Here is a 26,403-nt window from a genome sequence, read left to right as displayed (position 1 = left end):
AGGTAACTATCCATAAGGAATGTTGATATAAATTTCGTAAGTTCGATTGAATTTTTTTCAGGTAATAATAATTAACAGGTAAACATTTAAGATTTTTGAGAATTTTTACTGCAAAATTCACCCATTTTCAAAATGGCTACCCTGGAGATAATTTGAGCTGAAGGACCCAACTATTCTTTTTTGATAAGGTGTTATATGAGACCCTAAACTTATGTTATAAACCATAATTGTCATATTGAATTCAAGAATTTCAATGAAGTACTCCAAAACGTTAACACTAAAGTCTATGGGAAAACAATTGGTTGGTTGGTCCCTATAGACGTTTCTTCTGGCTCGGGATCCGACAGAAATGAATATATACCTTTATCTGAAAAGTTTGAATTCATACTCATGGGGAGGGGATGGGGGGGGGGGGGGGTAGTTCTTGGAATTATCCTTCGTGTTATTATGTTATATTTCTTACGACATAAGACATATTTATTACATTTTTACCAGTGAAATATCAAAAATTATTCATTCTATAAAAGTGATATTTTTCACTAGTGAAGAATATCATATTTTTCACTAGTGAAAAATATCACTTTTGCTGATTTGACCAATCAAATTAATGATTAGAAAATACCAAAATAATTGACCAATCAGAAAGCCCGACATATATGTCAGCACCTGGACAGGGGAAACTACTTTTTTTGTTTACAAATTATCGCTGTAGTCCTAGTTAGCATACGGGGTAGGGTTTTCGTTGATAAAAAATGTAATAAACAGAATATCTAACAGTGTCTTCAGTAAAACCAAATATATTTCACTCGTGTGGCTAATATTTTGATATTTTTCACTCGTGCTGCGCACTCGTGAAAAATATCAAAATATTAGCCCCACTCGTGAAATATATTTGGTATTACTGAAGACACTGTTAGATATCCTCTATATCTGTATACTTGACACCCTCTTTCTACCACACTTCCTTTTCATTCAATTCCACATAATAATGAAAACCTCACTGGTATCCAAGCTGCCTGCAGACAACAGCAGCGTCACGGTCGTCCCATCCCATTATCAGGACAGTACCCCAAATTCCTAGGCGCTCGATTTCTACGCGTCCCCTGTAGGGCGTGTCACCATTCACCAAGCGAACAGAGGCTACAACATTAAAAATCACATAGAAATCGTGCATTATTATCAGCTATATAGAGAATACATGGTCAGTGTCTTAAAATATAAGCTGTATTTTGGCGAGGGTATAGAAAGACAAAAATGACGAGCCTTGGCGAGCCACTTTTGTCTTTCTGTCCCAAGCTTATATTTTAAGTCATAAAAATAATCATCAAAAATAATCATTTTGAAGTGAAACGGTGTCAAAAATGACAGATTCACTTTGAAATAGGTCAATCGAACTGACGCACGTGCTAATATTCCAAAATACAGCTGTTTTCCGTCACTGCCGTATACAGCAAACATATATATGGTGCGTGTATTCCGACTATGCGGTGGCAGTTGGAGGATACAATTCACCTCTTAATAGGAGTAAAACTTTCAGAAAATATATATGCTACACAATTTCATAGAAATCAGGAGCGTTCGTGCATCGCAGTCATGGTGAAATCATAAACTACTGTAAAACTTAAGTTCTCACTGACCAGGAACATTTCTAATATACAAAAATTTGAAATACTTATATACAAGAAAAAAAATGTTTTCCCTATTTCTGATTTAAACAATTGAGTTTTAAACTGTAACAATTTATATTTCAACCATATATACAGTTTGCCTGATATTTTTTTAAGGCGGAAACCGCATTTGTGAAGCCGTGACCATACATTCGTCAAACAAGATATTTTGTTACTTTTTAATGTTCTTAATAGTCTTGGTTACACTGCATGAAATGCGGTAGAACAGACAAAGAAGGAGAATAATCACTGAAAATGTATGAACAATTTTTACACAGAATACGCTAATATACAAATCCGATAAACGTATACCGTGAAGATTTCACAAAAGATCATTTATAATTTCTCGCCCACGCTGATAATGTTTTTACTGTGACTTTAAGTAATTGAACATATTTAACTTAATTCCTATTCCAACAGAGCCGTCTTTGCTTCATATCAAGCACGAGATAAAGAAAATCCGCTTGCTGGAATAAAGCAGTGACGAAGACCCACTTCGAGTACATCTTTGGAAATTATCCCTTCTGTTAAAAAGCAGGGTAATGTCGTTCTTCAAACTCGACAACGGCTATGGACAATTTCGTTCACACAATAATAGTAAAAATCAGGTATTCAACGCACAAAAAATGAATATCGGAAAATGTAGCGAAACACTAAAATCACGTTACGTTTAATTGATACATAATTCAAATCATTGTAGTAATGATATTAAAGCCAGAAATGTTCCTGTTAAAACATATTACCAGTCTAAGGTTGTGATTTCAGCTGTGTAGGCACAGTTAGGTAGGTTCTGCGTTGACCACCACTTTTGACCGAGTTTCCAGTAGATAGTATGTAAATGTAGCTCTTAATTTGTTAGGGCTGTATGTATATCTTTGGCTGTTTTTTGAAGTATGCTTCTATATATAACCATATTTCCTAACGATAATATATTGGATACACATTATCACACCATTGAGTGAATATTGATGTAAAAGTCGGCGGGTTATCTCCCCTGAATAGAATTCTCTTCCGCGCGAGATCCGATATTTTTTTGTAATTACAAAGGAATAGTATACAGAAATGTTACAAACTCGAGTTCGAATTTAACGATATTTATTTCATTTGCAATATCCCTTTTGACAATATTCTTCACTTTGATAAGGAAGCTTGACTTCCGGAAAACTCTTGACAAAAGTTTCATGTATACTCATATCAAAATAGGAGAGATGTACATAAAATATGATATAATATGATATAATACAATATTAAATAGACCAAATCCGAGGAAATTTATTTGAAGTAAGCAGAACATGTTCAAAACAGATACATTTTTATACTGATATTGATTATTTATTAACATTAATTTTCATTTTCTTAACTATGCTGTTGAAACCAGTGTATTTTTTCCCAGATGTACTCGAAGTGGATCATTTGGACAGTGTAATATCAAGAAATTGGCTTTCTTTTTCCTGTGCTTGATATTGTCGAGAGACGCCTGTAGTGGGATAGGAACTGAATTTTATATGACCAGTTTTTATCAGGAGAACTAAGTAAATGTTGAAAATTTTAATTCTTCAAAGTGCAATGCGCAGCTATCATTGAAATGTACATTTTCACACTTTACTTTAAAAACATTGATACTATGTAGCATTAAAATGAATTTACCATTTTTTAAACTGTTTTGGTCCTCACACAATATGGCGACGTCGGCTTCAGCTGATGCATCTCCCCATGTAGTGGCAAGAGGACACTCGCTGATATAGCCTTCCGGACCAGAACATCCTGGTTCCGCAACCCATACCACTTGTCTCTGGTATTCCGGGAATCTCGTGGAATCTACAGCGTATCCTCCACTGTATATAAAAGAATCAAAGCAGAAACTAAACAGTTTTTTTTTTGTAAAGGGTTGAGTTAGTCGGCGTCATATTTTTGGTGGATCTTCGAAAGGGATGAGACACATACACATTTTACCCTGACAAAAGATTGTGAGATTGTATGTACAAAAATCACAAATGACTATGTAATTATTTTTTTTAAACATTAATGAATATTACTTTAGATTCTCTATGACATAAGTTTGCTTGGATTTGCATAATAAAAATGTGCCACATGTAAGAAAATACACCTGTGATATATTCTCTTTTTTTTTCTTTTTTTTTTTTTTGTAACTTATATTCTCAGTCAAGTGTCTTATACTCATATGTATTTTGTTTAATACATTTTTAAAAATGACTGCTGACAACGACATAGTTAATTTATTGATTTTCTGCATACACAAAAAATATGCATTTTCAAATAGTCTCAGGATGACATCCTTCATTGATTATTTATTTATTTATTTATTACGTTTTAGCTGCCTCCATTAACGTAAATTTCAAATAGTTGAGTTTATACAATTTTACTTATGAGTCATTTAGCTATCGACATCATATTCCACAGATCAACAGTCTCCATTTTAACTTACGAATAGTTCAACTGTCTACAGGCGACATCAGCGTCTTTTTGGTAGAATGAGTAAGACACAGACGCAATGGTTCCCCAGTGACCAGCATAAAACAACTCCACCACACCCCTAGAAGTTGTATTTCCACCAGATAGTCGTAATGGAACTATAATCGATAATCGCAGATATTATGTTTTGTTTTAAAATAATAGCAAAACGAAGGAAAAATATATTCTTGAAGTGGCCAATCAGTTTGAAAAATAGTTTTTAAAAATATTTAGGAGAATACCGTATACACAATCCGAATTTGACATATGCCGGAAACTCCCGTTGATTTCGCTTGTCCTAACTGACGATATTGTAAATGTCTCAAAGCTGATTATATCTTTTAATGTCAAAATAATGAGTTCTTCAAATATAGAGAACAGGCAAAAATCATCCTTCTTGTGCAGAATATCACTTCAAATACCAACCAGTGTTAAAGTTGACCTCCGATTTTCACAGACTTTGATAAAATACTATTTCAAGTCAATTTATCGCTTCTTGTGTTTTCCTTTCTTTTCATGGACTTTTGCTAAGAACTATTTATTTTGTTTTTGTGTGACCTAAGGTACAATGTAGGAATAATATGATATTTTCATATATATTATCATTTTCCATTTTGCACGACACGAACCACTGACGCAGACACTGATACTGACTTCGAAATACGGGTGGGCGATGTCTCGAAATAAATCATTTTAATAAAATGGCTTAAGTAATCAACAAGCAACTTTTCCTTCTATCATTTCTATACTAGCGGAAGAAAAGAAACGCAAGTTCGGGTTTTCTTATATAACTTTAGACACGTTGTATACATTCAATTACATTTCACACTGAGCTAACTCCGTGCACAGTGAAAATGTTCTTCCGTTAATATTCAGTCGACCGTGACCCCGATCGATGATATATGCTTTCAGCAGATTTTTCAAGAAAACGTGCATCCGGGGTACTCTTGCACCATAGGTGCTGATAATTCATTAAAAATCAAAACATTAGAATAGTACAGATCAGTTACACAACATTTCTTTTCGATTGCACAGCGAAATGCCGTGTTTGAGTAAAGTCGATAGGGGTAAAGGGGTAGGGCCACTGTTCTGATATCGCAGGGGCATTCACAAATTCATGTAGCTCAGCAATATGGTATACATGAGCCAACAATATCCCATTAAGTTGGGCGTTTCAGATTCACAGGGAGATTGGGTCATCGTCCAAGGAGAGGAAGCCCAAGAATTACGTCGCGACGTATGGATATAGGCATACGTATCTCGCACCCCCGCAATCGATTTCAGACAGTTGTCGGCAATCATGGTCTAATAGTATGACCAAGAACGTTTAGAAATCGAATGTGGGAGTTTCATTTAAGGCCTTGACCTCCCTATGTTGGTCCGCCACTTACAAAGAGGCGACACCAACGTCGAATCTAGTGGCTGCTTACGCATGCACCTTGGCCCATTGGAGACGCGTGTTGTTCACTGACGAGATGCGCTTAATACGTTTCAGGTCAGATGGACTACAACGTGTCTATCGACGTCATGGTTAGCGATATTCTGACGCTTGCGTAAAGAAAAGCGACAAATTCGGGCGAGGGTATGTTATGGAATGGATAGGGATATTTTAAATCGTGAAAATACCTCTCGTGGTTATCGATGGTAATTTTTCAGCGATAACATATCGGGATCATTTCTTGACACCACACGTTCTTCCTCTATCAACGTAACCTTACGTTGCAACAAAACAACGCGAGGCCCCGTGTTGCTAGGGTTCAATCGTTTTAAAGGAATGCACGATAGTTTATCCTAAAGAAGAATTTTCATATGCATCAGCTCTTCCTCTAATTGTCTGTAGGAACTGGGTAACATTACATTCCTAAATACAGATACCTCTCTCTCTCTCTCTTAGGCACTGGGATATATTCTGTGGCCACTGTCTATATAAAGTATCACACACGCACGCACACACATCCGTATATATGGCTTATGATTTTGTGGCAAGTCCCAGTGCTTTTATGCATGTACTCCACGCTTGCAGACATCAAAACCTGTATTTGAATATAATCTAATTATAATCAAGATTTGAGTCAGGGTCAGTGTCGGTTTCAGTGGTCCTTATCAGGTAAAATTGGAAATGTCTTTTGCAATTTAAATGTCATACAATATAGGTTTTAAAATCGACAATGGAAAAATATATCATTCAGTTGAGGAATAAATATTTTGATATGTAAGCCTATGATCACCTCTGTAATCACTGAAAGAAGTATTGCTGCATACAACACCAGCAGCCTCGTCGTTGTACGAGTGTGGTCCCCAATCCCCAACCTGAACAAGCTAACAGGTTCTCCTCATCTCCTAAACAGTTGATACTCGAAATCAGGAAAGGACCTGAACCTTGACCTCCCATGAAGGTATCGCCATAGATTGTCATCGAGACACCATAGCTATAACAAGAAACCAAACAACTATTGACCAGCCTGCGAAACACACAATGGAAGTATTTAGACATACGTGTATTTAGAACAATATTAACTTGCAAGCGACGAGTTTTTAATATTTGAACGTCAGTACTGAACCCGGGGATCATGTAGATGGAACCAGCATTGTACGATGTGCACTATATACAGCTATCAGCAGTAACAGTGACATAATTTGCAGAAACAAAATGTTAAATACATGTACAGTCAAACCTCGTTATTTCGAACTTTGATAACTAAAAGACCCTGCTTAACACGAAGTGAAATCCTGTCCCGACAATTGAAAATATATAGAATTTAAACTCGCTTATCTCGAATACTCGGGTATCTCGAAGTTTTTATAAAACAACACCCAAACCCCTAACACATGTACACACGCGCATTTACCTCGAGATAACGAGGTTTAATTGTATATCTAATTAGACAATTTTCTCAAATTTATAAATGAATATTGGATGGCTTTAAACTAATAAAAATCATGCAGTATACACTTTGAGAAACTGAAATAAGAAAAACAGCATTCTTACTTTTCACTGGTACTTCCAATTTACCTAATTACAGAATTTTCTTAAATTTATAAATGAATATTCGATGGCTTTAAACTAATAAAAACCATGCAGTATACACTTTGAGAAACTGAAATAAGAAAAACAGCATTCTTACTTTTCACTTGTACTTCCAATTTACCTAATTACAGAATTTTCTTAAATTTATAAATGAATATTCGATGGCTTTAAACTAATAAAATTCATGCAGTATACACTTTGAGAAACTGAAATAAAAACTCTCAGCTTTCTTACTTTTCACTTGTACTTCCAATTTGTTTTACATCATATAATTATGTAAAGTGGATTAAATTGTATGAAATAATTCGAGTAATATTTTTTAAGAAAGTTTGTTAAAATAATGAATAATAACACCTAGATAATGATGATGATATAGCGATTAATACTTACAGATCATTAACTTAAAAATAAAACTGCCAATCTTACTAATAAAAAGACACCAGAATTGTGTAATGTCTCACCTGTATCCGCCAATTTGCCTACAAGCAACCTTTGCGGTGCTGGATTTCCAGGAATTCTTGCCAGCGATTCTTCCCCATTGACCTTTATACAACACCTCTACTCGACCCTCAGCGGGATGAGAACCGCCCCTCAAACGGAGTGATCCGTCTGTAACGTGTAAATTCGCAGGTTAAGTATTTTTTTAAGGCACTGTGTTATATCAAGAATTAATACCAAGGAACTCGTAATTCTAAGTCAAAATCGATAAACAAATGGGAGATGCGACCAAAAATATGGATTTAAATGTATAGTACCCGGATGATACGACCAGGTGTTCCCGGATGTTAAGCGTTTCCTGTTTCATAGACGACACCATCAAATTGGACAGAAAAGCGATCAACCACAAAATGACCCCACAAATACATCGTTTTTAAACAATTCAAAAACCAAAATATCAAGTATTAAAATTTGCTATATAACTTATGAATTGTTAATATTATCATGAATACGTTAAACTCGGGCTTCATTTTTTTATTCAGGCCTGGTCCCGTTGGGTTTTCAAAGGATAACATTCTCATTCCACTGACTCCCTATATGTTACCACTTTTTGACATAATCAGGCCGGACCCATTGGATGGTGATAGAATACTATTCTCGCAGTTTATAAGCAAAAATAGATCACTGAGAGACATCAACAGACTCCCTTATGGAAATAATCGGTACCAATGGATATGTATTCATTACAATGCCTACCTTTAGGTCCCAAGCTAATACAAGCGAAGTTGCCACTGCTCAATGCCACACATTTCGTCCTCTCCCCACATTCCGCGCTCGTGCATGGTCCAAGGTTAGTCTGTTTTGTAAAATAATCAGCTGAAAATCATTTACATATTCAAGACATAACATCAGGATTTATCTCTCAATGATTCGGTCAGACATATTTATAACGTATATCATGCCTTAAACAAAGCGAACTAGAGCTGTCACCGAGGGGGTGACAAGTATACCCCCGCTTTTCCATGATTGGTTTGGATACTTTGTGAAGCTACCTATTTATGGTACTATAACCAAATCAAACATGTTCTATGTTTAGGTAAGAACTAAGTGAATGTATAGCATTTTTTTCTTTTTAGAGAAAAGGGGGCATAACTCTATTAGAACTGGTAATTCGGCAAAATCTTCAAAAAAGCCTCATAGGGTCCTCTAACTACATACCAAATTTTAGTAAAATCCATTGAAAACAAAGCAAATGCATAGCCGGACAAGCTAGTAACCATTTTTTACATAAAGGGGCATAACTCTGTAAAAAGAGTTTTTTCGGAGGAAGCGTTTACTGGAGACACAACTTCATGCCATCCTTTAACTCTGTATAAAGTTTCAAGAAAATCCATTGTATGAAAAAGGGGCATAACTCTGTTAAAAAGGGCTAGATCATAAAATCACTACAGGGGACACAAGTTCATATGGTCTTCTAACTATATACCAAATTTGAGTGAAATCCATAAAGAAATGAGCGAATGCATAGCCGGACAAATTTTGTGACAGACGGACGGACAGACGGACGGACAAGGTGATTCCAGTATACCCCTCCCCCCTAACTTCGTTGTGGGGGGGTATAATAATTAATAATAAAACACAAAGTGTGATGTCTCATTATGGTTTTTGACATGAAGGCAAATACGGTGTTAATGTCACAGATATCACAAATGTGATATAGATTTTTCAATTATGCCAAATAAAGAATATTAAACTGAAACATACAAGCGTTTAATCGTTCTAGGACACACCAGTGATGATTGCAACCAAAGGTGTGGAAATCAAAGTTCTAAGACCCTTGAATTAAACGAATATGAAGTATACGAGAAGATTATGTTCTAAAGCAACTTCACAGTATCCATCGTGCCAATTTAAGCTCATGCCTGTCATGTGTCCCCATCGATGATTGAGCGACATAGTGGTAACCCACCCACCTAGGCGGCTTGGATTGAACCATTTATCGGATGTGGGAAGCCCCGCCTGATAACGTTGGTTTTCACCCGGTTCATTCTATTTCCCACATTAGAAACATAGGATTATGGACATTATTGTAACAAAGTCACAAGTGTGTCATATTATATATATTATAAAAGGAACACATTCAATGTTGAATATTGATGATGCAAGCAGTTGTAAAATATTAAAAAAAAAAAAAAAAACAGAGTTAAAGTGTTTTAACTTGACCTGTAATCCATAATAATTAAGATTAATGTAAAGTCTCAAATTAATTTGGCTAGTGATGTCAACTTATGTCCGGAAAAAATTAATTATGAATTTTCTTTTGTCATGTACTAAGGGCCATAACTCCAACAAAACATGTAAAATATTGACACGGGGTTCAATCTCTGTCTCTTATATATTATGATAAATTGATGTGGCTAACGGTAGTGAAAACTAGAACTGTCGCCAGGATGGCTGACTAATACCCCCGCAATCTGCACGAATCAATAGTGAATTGGAACTGTTAATTAGAGGCTAACTAAGATAGCCCAGTAAAATAGTGGCATGCACATCTACACATGGTCCTCTATATTTGTGTGAAGTTTCATTGAAATTGGCCCTTCGGTTTAGGAGATGTTGTCCGGACAAACTTAAAGTTATGGTTCTTATCAGAAAACCTGTTTATAGTGACCAGTTGCCATAGCAACCATAAGTATGAGAAAAATAAAGTGGCATGCACATCTACACATGGTCCTCTATATTTGTGTGAAGTTTCATTGAAATCGGCCCTTCAGTTTAGGAGGAGTTGTTCGGACAATCTTAAAGTTATGGTTCTTATCAGAAAACCTGTTTATAGTGACCAGTTGCCATAGCAACCATAATTTTGAGAAAAATAAAATGGCATGCACATCTACACATGATCATTAATATTTGTGTGAAGTTTCATCGGAATTGGCCCATCGGTTTAGGAGGAGTTGTCCGGACAAAATGCGTCTACAGACAGACGGACGGACGGACCTGATTCCAGTATACCCCCCTAACTTCGTTGCGGGGATATAAATATCAGGAAAACTGAAGTGTGACTGACGGCGACACGGACGACGCCGATGCAAGAAAGACATTTTTTTCAAATTTATAATTAATTCCTGAACTTTCAAATAGGACATTTCTCTGCTAGTCCCGTGTTAACATATATATCAAGTTTAGTTTGGTATAATACCTTCATATTTTTTTTTTTAACGAATCTATATGCTAATTGGTGCTTTGGTCCCCTTACGAAAGTTTTATTAGACATAGGTTCAGATGACTGTGACTATTGAGATGAGGTGACATTTTATAACTATTGATTCATTATTATTATTAATAATCATTTCCAAGTTTAATATCAACAAAGGTCGGATACATGTATAATGCACGAAATTTTCCAAATACAACTTTTTATTCTTTATCAGAAAATGATTTGATTTGATACATGAAATTACAATTTTACAGTATTCCGCTTGGTTATAATTTTTTTTTTAAATTGCTCCATGAATATTGCAGTTGATGGAATTCAATTTGTATAGTGGGAGGTTATTAACGTTAAAGACAAACATATTAATATTAATGACATCGTTGTTAGGTTTTTCCCCCTTATCTTTCGATTTTACCATTAGGTGTACTATATATAGCTCCCTTGGGAATCCTTTCATCAAGTCTCTACGATGACTTTAAACAGGAATTAAACAATTTACTGTAAACTTTAATATTTTTGTGGTGGCCTCATTTTAGCGCTTTCGCGTTGGAACATTTCGCTTAATTAGCATTGCGCTAAATACACTTTCGATAAAATATTTTTGAAAATAATCGTATCCGCTCATACATCATTGCGTTGCAAGATAAAATGTAAGTATCGAGAATATAGGAGGTGAAAGTCAACGTAACCCCTTCATTATCGGGATTGTATAGAGTGAGGTGAACACCAACTCCGGAGTATCGATAATATAGAGAGTAAAAGTGAATGTTATTCTTTGAGTATCGAGGTTGTAGATAGCAAAAAAAATTAAATCAAAATAAATCCTGAAGCGAACATAATTAAATCATAATTTATTTCTTGTCTTTTTGAAATGGTGGTATCTACATCTCAACAGTAGAAAGGTCTACCAAAATCGGCCTTTAGGAAATTATTTTGTGATCAGAAAATTAAGATAAAAAAATCAAATGTTTAACCTTCCTTGTCTAATAATACATATGAAATATTAATAGAATGGTAAGACCAACTCAAATGTAGCACAGATTATCCAAGTTTCTTCAAATGAGATTTAAACAACATTGAACCATCAGTATGGCTAAAAATCATATTTAACATGGCGGTAAATTATTTTTGTAGTATTTTTAAATCTACAAGATATCATCAACTAATCTTATAAGCAAACTGACTTTATGAATCTAACCTCTAAAAATATGATATTTAAATTGATTTTGGTATACAGGGATGTAACATGCGTATACAAAAACAAAATAGAATTTGACCAACTGGATGATTTGGCGCTCTTTTTGACACTTCATGTCAAGCATTTTTTATGTAGTTTGAGGCTAACAAAATCTATTAGTAATCATTCCATTTTGAGTCAAAAGTAAAAGTAGTTTTTTGAATAAGTGTTGTTCCCTAAATAAATCTGCATTTCGTAAATTATAAGGAGCTATGTTGCCAATATACATTGGTAGTAGGTCGATAAGAAAAGTAGGTGCCAGATTATTTACTATAGAATAGAATAAGGAAAGTTTCCGAGCATCTCTTCTCTTCGAAAGTGGTAACCAACCGGTTTCCAGATATAAGAACTCTTTTTTTGTGAATATGGGCAGCCCTGTGACTATTCTTGCGGCCTCTAGATTTATCTTTTCTAATAACAATGAGTTTGTTGTACCGCAGTTGTCCCATACTTCACATGCATATTCAAGTAATGGTCGTATATAGGTAAGGTACATTTTTTCTAATGTGTTTCTGTTTAAGATAAGTTTTAATTTACGGAGGGTGGCTATATATTTAGTTACTTTATTGACTATAGATTCTACATGTACGTTCCACTTACAATCATCAGAAAGAATGACTCCTAGGTGTTTATGGTGGTTTGTTATTTTAATCGGGGTATTGTCGAATGTAAAGGACGGAACAAAAGGAAGTTGTCTAGTTGATATTACGAAGGCGAACAATTTACTGTAAACTTTAATATTTTTGTGGTGACTTAATTTTAGCGCTTTCGCGTTGGAAGCATTTCGCTTAATTATCATTGCGCTAGATACATTTTCGATATAATATTTTTGAAAATAATCAAATGCGCTCATACATCATTACGCTGCAAGATAAAATGTAAGTATGGAGAATATAGAAGGTGAAAGTTAACGTAACCCCTTCATTATCGGGATTGTATAGAGTGAGGTGAACACCAACTCCGGAGTATCGATAATATAGAGAGTAAAAGTGAATGTTATTCTTTGAGTATCGAGGTTGTAGATAGCAAAAAAAAAAATTAAATCAAAATAACTCCTGAAGCGAACATAATTGAATCATAATTTATTTCTTGTCTTTTTGAAATGGTGGTATCTACATCTCAACAGTAGAAAGGTCTACCAAAATCGACCTTTAGGAAATTATTTTGAAATCAGAAAATTAAGATAAAAAAATCAAATGTTTAACCTTCCTTGTCTAATAATACATATGAAATATTAATAGAATGGTAAGACCAACTCAAATGTAGCACAGATTATCCAAGTTTCTTCAAATGAGATTTAAACAACATTGAACCATCAGTATGGCTAAAAATCATATTTAACATGGCGGTAAATTATTTTTGTAGTATTTTTAAATCTACAAGATATCATCAACTAATCTTATAAGCAAACTGACTTTATGAATCTAACCTCTAAAAATATGATATTTAAATTGATTTTGGTATACAGGGATGTAACATGCGTATACAAAAACAAAATAGAATTTGACCAACTGGATGATTTGGCGCTCTTTTTGACACCTGTCATTTTAAAATCTTCAAAAGCATTTTATGTCATGTATGTTACTGCGTTGCTAATCTAAAATACTATTGCCAGGGAGAAGTAACATCATCACATGCCATTTTGCCTCAAAAGTAAAAGTCCACACTTCTGAACAACAAAATTATATCTAATTCTTGAATAAGTGTTGTCAAATTACCTGATGACTTTGTCACCATCGTATGGATGTTTATAGAAAGTAAATTTGAAAATCAGCTTTTTGTAAAACTTCATATTTATTTTCATATATGTATTCCCGTCACTTTGTACAATTGGCCAAAATGGCGGGAAAATATTTGTTTGTCAAAACAAAAATTGTACGTTAGCCTAATTCACATGGGAAAAAAATGCAATCAGACTTTAAAAAAAAATGCAAGTATATTGATTTTGTTGTTTATATTACTTTCGAGTGATCTTAGTTAAGATCGTATTTCTGCTTAGAAGAACATGGAACGTTAAATATTAGAAGAAAAAAAAAATATGTTGCAATCTTCAACCCTTACTTGACTGGACTACAATCACAAAAATATAGGATGTTAGGTTAATGACGTCACGTGGACAGTTCAATCACGTAAAAAAAACATTATCTGGATCAAATATGTCGTACAACATCAACATAATATATACAATAGAAAAAAACGGTCAACAAATTACCCCCATCGCCGTCTTGGGAGTCAGGTAGGGTGATTGCAACCCTCAGGGAAAGATTTTAGATTCGGCAAGCCTCGCATTTGTTAACAAGAAAATCAATCAAATAGTTTGGGTTCTCGTAAAGGGTAGAGAAAGACAGTTTTCTTATGCTGTGTATTATTAATGATGGCTTTTCGATTTTAAGTCTTATTATTATTATCGGGACTTCATACAGCTGCTGTGAATCGGGGATCAATGCTTCTATAGATCGGAGAGTTTTTCTTTTCCACACAACACAACCATACAGCATTTGTTTGTGTTTTGTGTTGTTTGTTTTTTTTTTTTGGTTTTTTTTCTTAAATTGTATATCAAATCAGGAGAAGTATACACAGTCCTGTCACGTAGGAAACAATAAACGCCTACCAACTGCATGCGTCTGTAAAACTAGCGTCAAAACAATTTGTCCGTGGCTATCCGTCCAGGCTCTACGACCGTTGGATGTAGAAATGTTCGGTGTACAAAACCCAATACACTACGTAGTAAGAAGTCACTTAGTTCATTCATGGTTCATCCTAAAAGGTGACCGGAGGCTACGGCCTAGATTTTTAGTATAATAAAAACGAATCTTATTTTTATTGTCATTGTTGCCTTAACATATGAAATACACATATATATATTTCTCTCGGTACAAGTACGACAGGAAATTCAAATCTATATCTTCGGATCACCAACACATAGTGCATATGATACATTGTGCTAATAAATAGATATTTAGCTTAGAAACACAAATGACGAAGGAAGACACCTTATTGACTTGTGCCCTGACTGGGCCTCGAACTCACGATCTACGGCACCCAACCGCCTAGCCAGAAATACCCGCAGCTTATACCGCTGCGCCACATCGGCGTTCTTAAAAAAGAACGTTTCAATGGCGAAGTGATGGTCGGCCCGATACCCTGACATGATCATTGTGGAAGTCGTCTATAAGATGATATATATAGATATATACATAATATATTATAAAAATAATGATGGTAAAGTGCACTCATACCTTTGTTTGAATCATTGACCCTGTGTTGGTCTCCCGAAGTACACATGTTAGTTCCTGTCGGCTGTATACGAGACTTCTACAGTCTGAGTGAAGTCTACACTCCCTCACACATCGCTGAGGACCAATGGTGGTGATTACGTCAACAGTATCAAACTGGGACTTATCGTATATGGAGGTATCACCTTGGTCCACAGTTAGATCTGCGCATGTTCGTAAAGCCTCACACTTCAAACTATACAGAAAGCTCAAAAGCAATTGCCACAATAATATCATTTTGTGTCTTTGGCATAAAGAGCTGTTCTTGTTTCCACTAAAGCAGTGGCTTTGGGAAGTTAACCTTTTATACAATACAACCAGTCTCACAGTATAGCAGAGATTGTAAATTATATCTTATGAGAACCTGTAAATGACACCCTGATTCTTAAAGAAAAAATCTGGGAATGACCTTTTTTATTGTAACAATCAACGTCTTATCAAAAAAAGAACTCTCATAATATATTAAATAGCATTATTTTTATTTTACGACCCCTAGATACATAAAATGACGCCAATCCGATATATATCAAATAAAATAAAAACGCATCACCAGATTCATTAAAAAAAACCTTCGATAGGTTTAGCGAAGTTATTCTTTTTTGTATAATAATGAGAAAAAAACAAATAATAGAAGGCGTCGTACATGAACACGTGACTGTGTTTATTCGTTTCCAAACAAACGATAGTGACCTAGTGTCGACATTGAATTCATTATTCGTACATTAGATTCACTATCCGTACATTGGATTCACTATCCGTACATTGGATTCACTATCCGTACATTTGATTCATTATCCGTACATTGGATTCACTATCCGTACATTGGATTCACTATCCGTACATTGGATTCACTATCCGTATATTGGATTCACTATCCGTACATTGGATTCATTATCCGTACATTAGATTCTCTATCCGTACATTGGATTCACTATCCGTACCTTGGATTCACTATACGTACATTGGATTTATTATCCGTACATTTTATTCACTATCCGTACATTGGATTCACTATCCGTACCTTGGATTCACTATCCGTACCTTGGATTCACTATCCGTACATTGGATTCACTATCCGTACATTGGATTCACTATCCGTACATTAGATTCACTATCCGTACATTGGATTCACTATCCGTAAATTAGATTCACTATCCGTTCATTGGATTCACTATCCGTACATTGGATTCACTATCCGTACATTGGATTCACTATCCGTACCTTGGATTCACTATCCGTACATTGGATTCACTATCCGTACATTTGATTCACTATCCGTACATTGAATTCACTATCCGTACATTTGATTCATTATCTGTGTTGTAGTATTTGGGAGATGTCACCTCATTCACTACATATTTTCATATACAGTTTATATATATATTTTTTTTTTTTTTTTTTTTTTGTAGTAGTAGCTGCGGATAATTTGGTGATAAAATAAATAATGAAAACAACTGGCGATATGTCATAACAATAATCTGTAATTCGTATCCTTAACTCGATAAACCGACGACAATAAAACGCACATATAAACATTCATAGGTCTTTGAAAAATATCACTGGATTTGCTGTTTAGACGAACCTTAAAATATCGCAGGATATATATGTGTTGACGGGATATTCTTAATCGAAAGAAACAATAGGATTCAATGATCAAATTATTTATTGTTTTTTGGCTGTTGTTCGAAAAACGTACAGGTATAGAAATCCATTCTGTCATGATCTGAGTGTCTTGAATGGACTAATACCACGAACACTATTTGGCAAACGTGTTTGCTTTATTGAAATCAAAAGAACAAAATATATTTCTAAAGTGATATACATTTTGATTATACCTGGACCAGCATGTCTTAAATATCCTGTTCAAGAAACAAACAAGAGATTATTCTTAACATGATGACAGATGCTGTACCATGGAACGCCGGACCATTGGTTCTACGTGATAATATTATAAATAGAGAGTCTTCGATTTGATATGTCATTTGAAAGTTTAAAAAACAAGTTCAATATTTTCCCAGTAAAATCGCCACTGTGACATCTTTGTTGCTCATTCCCAACAATACAACAAGTGACCACAGTAATTATAGTTTATAAAAGAGCTCCTTTCTTAGTCCAACTCCAACAAATTAACAATGGACACAATCGTTCTAGATTATCGGACCACGCGTGTCTAATAAATTATTTGATATTTTAGGTTCTTATTCTTATCTATTTTCTTTATGCACAACGTGTATTTGTGAGTAAGTACGTTTCTGTGTGACTGCGCTAATTACGTGAATTCCTGATTCCTTGTAGTTCATGATGCTGCCCTTTATTATCACTTCCAGATTTTGATATGTTACTGAGTTTATAGAACTAACGTTAAAGTTGTTTTTGATAATCTTGTTCTGTGTATAGTAGTGGCAATGGCTTCAGTGGTCTCATCAAGGTGTTTATTGCTCTTCGAGGGATACTGTAAATCACCTATATTTCGCGTGGGATTTATTTTCGCGTTAATTCGCGAGGAGAGTCAAACGCGAATTCAAATCCCTCGATAAATTTATATAAGAATGACAAGAATAAGTGGCGTCCATTTTGAATCTACCTTAATCTTTAGTTGGTGAACAGACATCGCCGTTAAAGTAATAATAGAATGATAAATTATATACTTATAGATCAGATTGTAATTTCATGTCACAAAACACTACATATAAAACGTGAAAGCTTTATTTACATTGAAAACAACCCACTTCACTCTCCACATGGAAATATCGCCGACGTCATTCGCGAATTTAAAGTCATTTTGAGATCAGAATTCGCGAAATTATGTATTCGCGAATCAATCAAATTAGGTGAGTTCGCGAAATTAAGTACTCGCGAAATATAAGTGACTTACAGTATTATTCCACGGCTGAATTAGGGCATGCGTGAGTTGACCGATGTTATATGTAATATGATCTGTACCAATATTCAATTTGTAATGAATTATCAGCACATATAGTACATAAGAATCCCGGATGCACGCTTTCATGAAAAATATACTGAAAGCATGCAGGGGAGTTTTAAATGAAGAACTTTTTCATATTTCACGGAGGTAGCGCAATGTGACATTTAATTCAATTAAGACTATTTGTCTAAAAGTTATGATTGTAAAACCGAACTTGTGTTACTCTCTTCGCTAGTATATTTGCTTCATAACTTATATCACATCCCTGAACATTTTTCTTTCATGGTTGATAGCTTCTATGTAAAGCGTTTTGTCTTCAATATCTATATCTTTATTTATCAAATTTGCGAAGTAAAATGAGGCGAGGTAAATGCTTATATTAAAAATATAATTACAACTTAATTTAATGGAGTAGCTGATAACAAGTTGATTTAATATTTTCAGCGTTTAAGCTTAATGAGAACCTTAAACGTCTTCAAAATGGAAATAAAAAGCGATATACAGTAAAGATATAGTTTTTTTCTTGTTACTATAGGGAACAACCAACCAATTGAAAAAATATATTTTTGAAACAGCCCCTGTGTATAGAAAGTTGAGCCAAGGATAAAATGTCTGGCAGCCACTGATTGGCCAGTATGTTATGAAGCGAGAAAATAGATATGTAACCTGATAGGTAACTATCAATAAGAAATGTTGATATAAATTTCGTAAGTCCGATTGATTTTTTCCCAAAAGTTCAGGTAATAACAATTAACAAGTAAACATTTAAGATTTTTGAGAATTTTTACAGCGAAATTCACCCATTTTCAAAATGGCTACCCTGAAGAAAATTTGAGCTGAAGGACCCAACTTTTTTTTTTTTTTTTTATTAGGTATTATATCAGACCCTAAACTTTTGTTATAAACCATAATTGTCATATTGAATTCAAGAATTTGAATGAAATACTCCAAAACGTTAACACTAAAGTCTATGGGAAAACAATTGGCTGGTTGGTCCCTATATACGACAACAGAATGTAGTGTTGCCTCAATAACCATGCTGACATGTAGATCTCGATTTTAGTAGAAATCTGTATAATATATATATAAGTTTTGCCATATCATTTTGTGTCTACCGAGTTAGTAGTTGTCAAAAGACTACTTTACCAACAAAAATCTGATTTAAAATCTCCAACCGGAGGAAATAAAGTATGATGATGATGATACTTTATTCCAAAAGAACGAATATGAAAATGAGTTTTTTCTTCTCACCAATCAACGTGTAGTCAAAAACAAAACCCTCATAATAAATTCAATCATATTTTGAAGGTTGCGAGCCCTAGAGACATCAAATGAGACTAATACAATATATATCAAATAAAACGTATCGGCATATTCATTAATTCAATCTATAGTTTAAGCTTAGGTATGCTTTTTTTGTTTAAATGAAGGCAAAAAAATCATTAAGGACGTCGTGGCTGTGTTTATTGGTTGCCAAAACAAAACAAAAAAATTGCCTGGTGCCAAGATTACAATAGCATTTTGGAAATATCACGTCATAGTTGTCAAAGTCTGTTTGAGCTATCATTACCATATAAATTCGTATTACAGTTTTCCATAAACAGTTGTGTTTAATAAGACCTTCATATCATGATTTCTTCTCTCCACACGAACATCCGATCACCAGTACAGCATCGACACATACAGATAGCCTAGTTACACAGGGACCTGATAATTTGTAACAATCTACATGTATATGGACCTTTCCTAATGTGTATAGCATATTTTCAGGCGTTTTCGGGGGCTAGATTAAAAAACAAGTAAAATGGAATTCCCGGTGAAAGGCGGTAAGACGTCTTAACTAACAATTAAACCCCGCCTACGTTTCTCGAAGAAAACAAAACAAAACATATTTATGTTGGGTGAAGAAAAATATGCTTATGCTCATTGGAAATATCCTTTATAACACATATAACACACACGGATAGAATTGTTACTTTTCACGCCGTTCTATGTGAAGACTGTACTCATATACACATACGAAGGGTTGGTTGAATCCTTATGAATTTTAGTGTCGTCAGCGTCACGATACAGTAGGCGAGCTGCATACAGTTATAAAGTTTAGTAATGTAGCTCGTTGTAACGTTTTGCGAGTGAAATGATCCGTGACGGTGGCGATTGGAATCCCGAATAAGAATAACCTGTGTAATAAGTGATAATAATAAGTGTAACGACCTAGATATTCGTATCAGGCTAGTACGTTTTTTTTTTACCAAATCGGTAGCGGTGACTGAACCTTCGATTCAATGATGCTAAATGCTAGGGAGTAAAGAGCGAAATTGATTGTAAATCTCGGAGTATCGAGGAAGGGAAGCTGCCTTTCTTTCTCGCTTACGTAAATTCACATATTCAATATATAAATGTGACAAAAAAGTAAATAAACCTGAAAAACATTACATCAAATCGAAACATATCATACATGGTACAATGCACTTCCAATTGTTAAAATTAACGATAACATCCTTTTATTTTTCACTACATTTACACCATAGATATATGATATCGAATTTCAGTGTACAGTGTAATAATATACATGCATGTAATCTTAATATATAATATTTATTGTAATACGCATTAATTTAGTAGAATTTTATATATGTTTACTCCTTACGGTCTAGGACTTACCTTGGTAACCCTAATATCCCGAACTCCTTATAACAATTAACCATTGTCATTTGAAGTAAGATCAAATGTTTTTCTTGCATTTCAGAAGCTTTGGACAAAACGAAAACGGCTCTATACCGAGGATTTGGTATAATCAGGCTAGATCCCCTTTGGGTGTTGAAACGATATCATTATCATTGATTATTTCCGCAAATTGGTCACTGGGAGTTATCCAGGATATCCAGTGAATCGACGTAAATACAACAGTATTGTTAATCAAATTAAAATCAGCAACTCGACATTTTTGTTTAATACATTCACAATTCACAATTTCCGTCTCGCATTAACTATGGTTTTCATGCACAGCGGGTTCTGACACAGATATCGTAGTGACATAGTCGATTGTTCTATAAGAAGTGTACGTTTCAGCCATTTGTTGATAGCTTACCTCGCAGAGAAGATAAATATTCACTTACTGTATATCTGGTAATTTTCGCCCCCGTTTAATTTTCGCCATTTTCGCCATATGATGATAAAGCGAATTTAAGATGACGGCGGAAATTTCAAGCTCAATTGCAGGATTTACAAGTTATCGTACATAAGGTGATTGCAGTCGGATCCAAAACATACCCTCGTAATTTTTAAGTGTGTTTTTATTCTACACAATTACAAGCAACACGTGTGATATATTTACACTAAATTTATAAAATAATTTGTTTTATTCTAATCTATGCATTCGAAATAAAATTTAAATCTAAATCTAGGTCTAGTAAATTTGCAATATTAAGTTGAATTAAATCGAGAATATGGGCTAAGACAGCGTCCTAGGTTTAGTCATATTTAATAAAAAAAAAAAAATATAAATACTAAGTAACTTTTAAAATCCAGTCATTTTTGAAATGAAGCACACTAATTAGCATCAAATTCTTGCCATTGTGAAGACTGATTTTATAAGTTCACCGTCGCTGCTTGCTTCCATCGATCACAAATGAACAAGAAAAAATACTTGTCAGTAATTAGTCACGGCACTGTGAACTTACCACTCATCGTGTTTGCTTAAAATCTACCAAGCATACCTGATACTATTTGAATCGATATAGGCTAAAAGTAAATCTGAACACAGGTAAACGTTCTTTATTTGACACCTGATTACATTTCACACCTCAGCGGGATATGCAAAGAAAAGAAAATAGGGGAATTCGATAAATCCCGAGTGTAATTGTATCGAGAATTCCGAACGGAGTTTTCCGATTGTAAACGACGAAAAGACATTTCTTAAAAAGTAGTTTAGGGTGAAATTAAAACGGAGCAATTTCTTTTGTGTTGCTCAAGGGCAAAAAATACCAGGTATACAGTATTTTCGCAATCGTCAGTTAAGTTTTTGACAAAACACTCACTAGGCATTAGCTTTTTGTACAGAGATCATCGGGTAACAGGAGAAAACGCTAAAATTGGGTAAATCAGTCCTTTGAAAACCGCGCCGTTTAGTTGACGCTCGATAACGTAACAAAGAGACAATGTCATGATTATGTTACCGATTCCCGCTTATCCATTCGCTGAGCCTTTTTTCGCTGATTTACGCTTATCTTAACGCAGTCGGAGTTTACTAAGCTGAAGAAGGGAGATATGTAAATATATTGAAATAATTACGACAAAATCACATTCCAAGTGATTGACGATGCAATAAGTTGTTAGAAAAATATATACAAAAACGGTTAATTAAAAACAGATTCAGGTGAGGGTCTGGTATGGTATGAACAGGTACATATCTCAAGGCGTAAAACACCTCTCTTGGTTATCCATGGTAACCTTTCAGTAGTAAGATGTCAGTGTCAGGTCTTCAGACCAAACATTTTTCCTCTTATCTATCAATTTGATCTTACGTTGCAGCAGGACAACGTTCAAAACAATGTTCAAGTCCTTAACTGGCCATTATACAGTCGAGACATATCCAAAATAGAACATTTGTTTGACGAGCTAGACAGGTGGGTTAAGAAGCGCCTGAACGTCCCATATAACGTCGCTCAAATCACATAGGCCCTTATTCAAGAGTGGGAAAATATCCTCAAAGGGCAATAAACACGTTGATAGGGTCAATGTTCAAGCTAACAGTGCAATTTAAAAAGCATCCAATTGAGATTAAATAAAAAATACATGTACATATTTCCAAAATCGTTTCCGAGACATCCCCCAGTTATGGTAGTGTTGTAAAATACAAGCCTTTTACCTAGACGTCCGGGGTTCGATTCCCCGATCGGACGTGAAAAGGTATGGGGTCACCTGCGCGACCACACGAGTTTTCTCTGGGTACTCCGGTTATCTCCCCCTCGTTCGCTTCGATCCGGGCCAACAGACGTGTTTAATATAAGTTGAGATAACTTGATTCGCAATTGTTTTAAAATAAATAAACTGCACATACATGAAGAGGGGCGGGGGATGCCTTAGGTTTATCCCATCGCACAGAATAATGAAAACCTCACTGGTATCCAAGCTGCCTGCAGAAAACAGACTTCAGAATATTTTAACATATAATGTATAATTTAGACCTTGACGAGATTATTCCTCGAAATACGAAGAACATGCTTATAACACATATATTTATATTCTGATATGAATGATATAAGGATATAAAAAACCCATTAATATTCATTTTCTTGGCAATGCTGTCATCATTAAATGAATTCAAAGTTGACATAACTTTAGATGTTGCTGAAGTTTGAAAGCTTGTCACACCTATACTTTCAAACATCAACTCTAAGTAATATTAAAATGAATCTACCATTTTTTTTTACTGTCATTATCTGCACACAATATGGCGACGTCCTTTGGCTGTGTTGTTGCCGTTTCCCATTTTTAGGATAACTCATAGTCGCTGATATAATCCTCATCACCAGAACATTGTGGTCTTACAATACATACCAGTTGTCTCGTGCATTCCGGGTAGCTCATGGAATCGAGGACGTATCCTCCTCTGTTTATAAATAAACCAAAACAGAAATTTTGTGGTAAATAATTGAACGGCGTCATACACACATACTACATACCAGATTGTGCCATTGTTCTTACATGTATATATAATCACGCGTGAATGATTAATCAACTTCATCATCTAATAACTATTATTATAGATAATATAGATAACAAAGTTTCGATGACGCTGTATCTCAAAAACATGTCCAACAAATAACCTATTGTAGATCGAATTAAATCGATAAATAATCATTTTCCACTGATTATATTTTTAACGTTTGTTCTTACAAATTGTTTAAAAACACTTACAAAACCATGTCTACTGATATCAACCGCCACAAAATGAGATTTTCTCTAATTGTGTTTCTACAGATAACAAATGTCTAACTGCATTCAGACATAATAGTCCGTTAATTGAGTTTCTGGATTTTCAAACACAAATCGCCTTATTGCTAACCTACAACAGAATCTTCGTTTAATGAGATATTGTATTTTATTTAACGAATCGTTTAAGTGCCTACGAAGCTACTGACAACGTCAACTTTCATTTCTAATTGTCTACCGTCGAAATCATCTTCAACTGGTTGAGTTTCTTCGGTTAAGTTGCGAATCTTTTAAAATTGACATCATTTTCCACAGATTGACAGTCTATATTTTAACTTACGAATAGTTTAATTGTCTACAGGCGACATTAAGGTCATCTTGCAGGAAATAGCTAGTCGTATACCCAATGTTGCCCATGTGACCGGCATAAAATATCTCCACAACACCTAAAGAAGCCGAATTACCGCCAGACAGTCGTATTGGAGCTGTAATACATCACAGACATTAAAGGTTTTTTTATTATTGATATGAAACAACTCTTGAAAATGGTCACACCGTTTGAAAAAGTAGTTTTATTCTACTCTATAGACACAATATAAACAATCCAAAAGTTGCATTGGCCGGGTATTCCTGTTGATTTCGCTTCTCCAAACTGACCATATTTAAGATATTTTGATGCTGATTATAACCTTGGATGTCTTAAAATGTAGGAAGCAACAATACTATCAAACGTTTGTTAAATACTATAATCTGTTGAAGGTTGCCATTGATTTTTCAAGACTTCGTTAAAATACTAAATTTCTTTTTAAAAATTAACTTATCGCATCTGTTTTCCATTCTTTAACGGAATTTTCGTAAGAACTGTTTTTTTTGTGGTGCCTAACGCAGGAAGAATAATTTATTTTTCTATGTTTCAAAGTCGAATGACATACAACATAGATTTTCAACAATGGGAATATATATGCTCTAGTTGACAAGTATTTCTATATCTCACCCCTGTTTCCATCGAAGGCAGTATTGCTGCAAATCACTGCGGCGACTCTGAAGTAGTCAGAGTGAGGTCCCCAATTCAAATCTGGACAAGCCGACAGGTTCTCCTCGTCACCATTACAGGCGACATCTTTAAGCCAGTAAGGACCTGAACCTTGACCTCCCATTAAATTATCGCCATAGATATTCACCGAATAAGAAAACAATAAATTATTGACCAGACTTGGAAAAACAAAATGAAGCATTCAGACATATAAAACAAAACATTAACTAGTAAGCGACAAGTGTTTAAACATGTAAACGTCTGTAATGATCAATGAAATGTCGCTAGTAGCGAAGATATTAAAATAAAGCATCAACCCCTGGGAGTCTGTTTACCAATATATGCATATCATGGAACTTCCATAGTATATTGATCACTAATCACGATTGTATTATTTCCAATCAAATTTTAATCATTATGACAAATGTGATTTTTCTATAGAAACTATAGAAAAAATTGCGCAATCCCCAGGCTCAAACATGAAACCTAAGGATTTGTCACAAGAGCAACTCAATTCATCACCCCCATGAAATAGACCAAAGCAACATTCAGTCTTTAAATCAACTGTTATTGGAACATTCATATTATCGTTTCTGCGAATTTTTCTCAAACATTTCCACCACTAAAATAATAATGATGATATAGTGATCAGCCAGTGTCCAGTGAAAAGACATCAAAATGGTGTAATACCATACCTGTATCCGCCAATTTGCCTACAAACAACCTTTGCGTTTTGGGGATACCAGACATTATCGCCATAGATTCTCCCCATTGACCTTGATATAATATTTCTAGTCGACCCTCACCGGGATGAGATCCGCCCTTCAAACGTATTGATCCGTCTGTAATGTATAGATGTACATGTTGAGGAATTTGGGCACTGTGTAATATCACAATGATGATAAAAAAACAGTGGCAAATATATAATTTACAACCCATAATTCAAAGGCAAAATCGATAAATAATCGACCAGGTGTTCCCGGATAGTAAGCGTTGTCTTTTTCAGGGACGACTCCCTCGTACAAATCTAACTGAAATCCGTGTTATGCCATATTCACAATGTGACAGGTAGGATGTTTTTTTCAAAATTAACATAAAAAGTGTAAACCAATCAAGATATATCGGTGATGAGAATGACTTGAAGAATGTGACCATTGCTTTGAAATTATAATACTC

General features: G+C 34.7%; 1 protein-coding gene across 1 annotated transcript; it reads right to left on the bottom strand.

The window, feature by feature from the left end:
* Positions 1–997: 997 nt before the first annotated feature.
* LOC117344769 (scavenger receptor cysteine-rich domain-containing group B protein-like) lies at positions 998–25,351 on the bottom strand. Its single transcript, XM_033907595.1, has 7 exons — positions 25,189–25,351; positions 8,362–8,481; positions 7,629–7,776; positions 6,450–6,568; positions 4,114–4,258; positions 3,315–3,502; positions 998–1,140 (listed from the first exon to the last, which is right to left on the bottom strand). Exons 1-7 carry the CDS (start codon positions 25,349–25,351, stop codon positions 998–1,000), a joined length of 1,026 nt encoding a protein of 341 aa, XP_033763486.1.
* Between the last annotated feature and the right edge of the window lie 1,052 nt (positions 25,352–26,403).

This window comes from Pecten maximus, chromosome 16 (genome assembly GCF_902652985.1).
Source record: "Pecten maximus chromosome 16, xPecMax1.1, whole genome shotgun sequence".
NCBI lineage: Eukaryota > Metazoa > Mollusca > Bivalvia > Pectinida > Pectinidae > Pecten > Pecten maximus.
The sequence above is the reverse complement of the archived record's forward strand: the minus strand, read 5'-3'. Positions and strand labels throughout refer to the sequence as shown.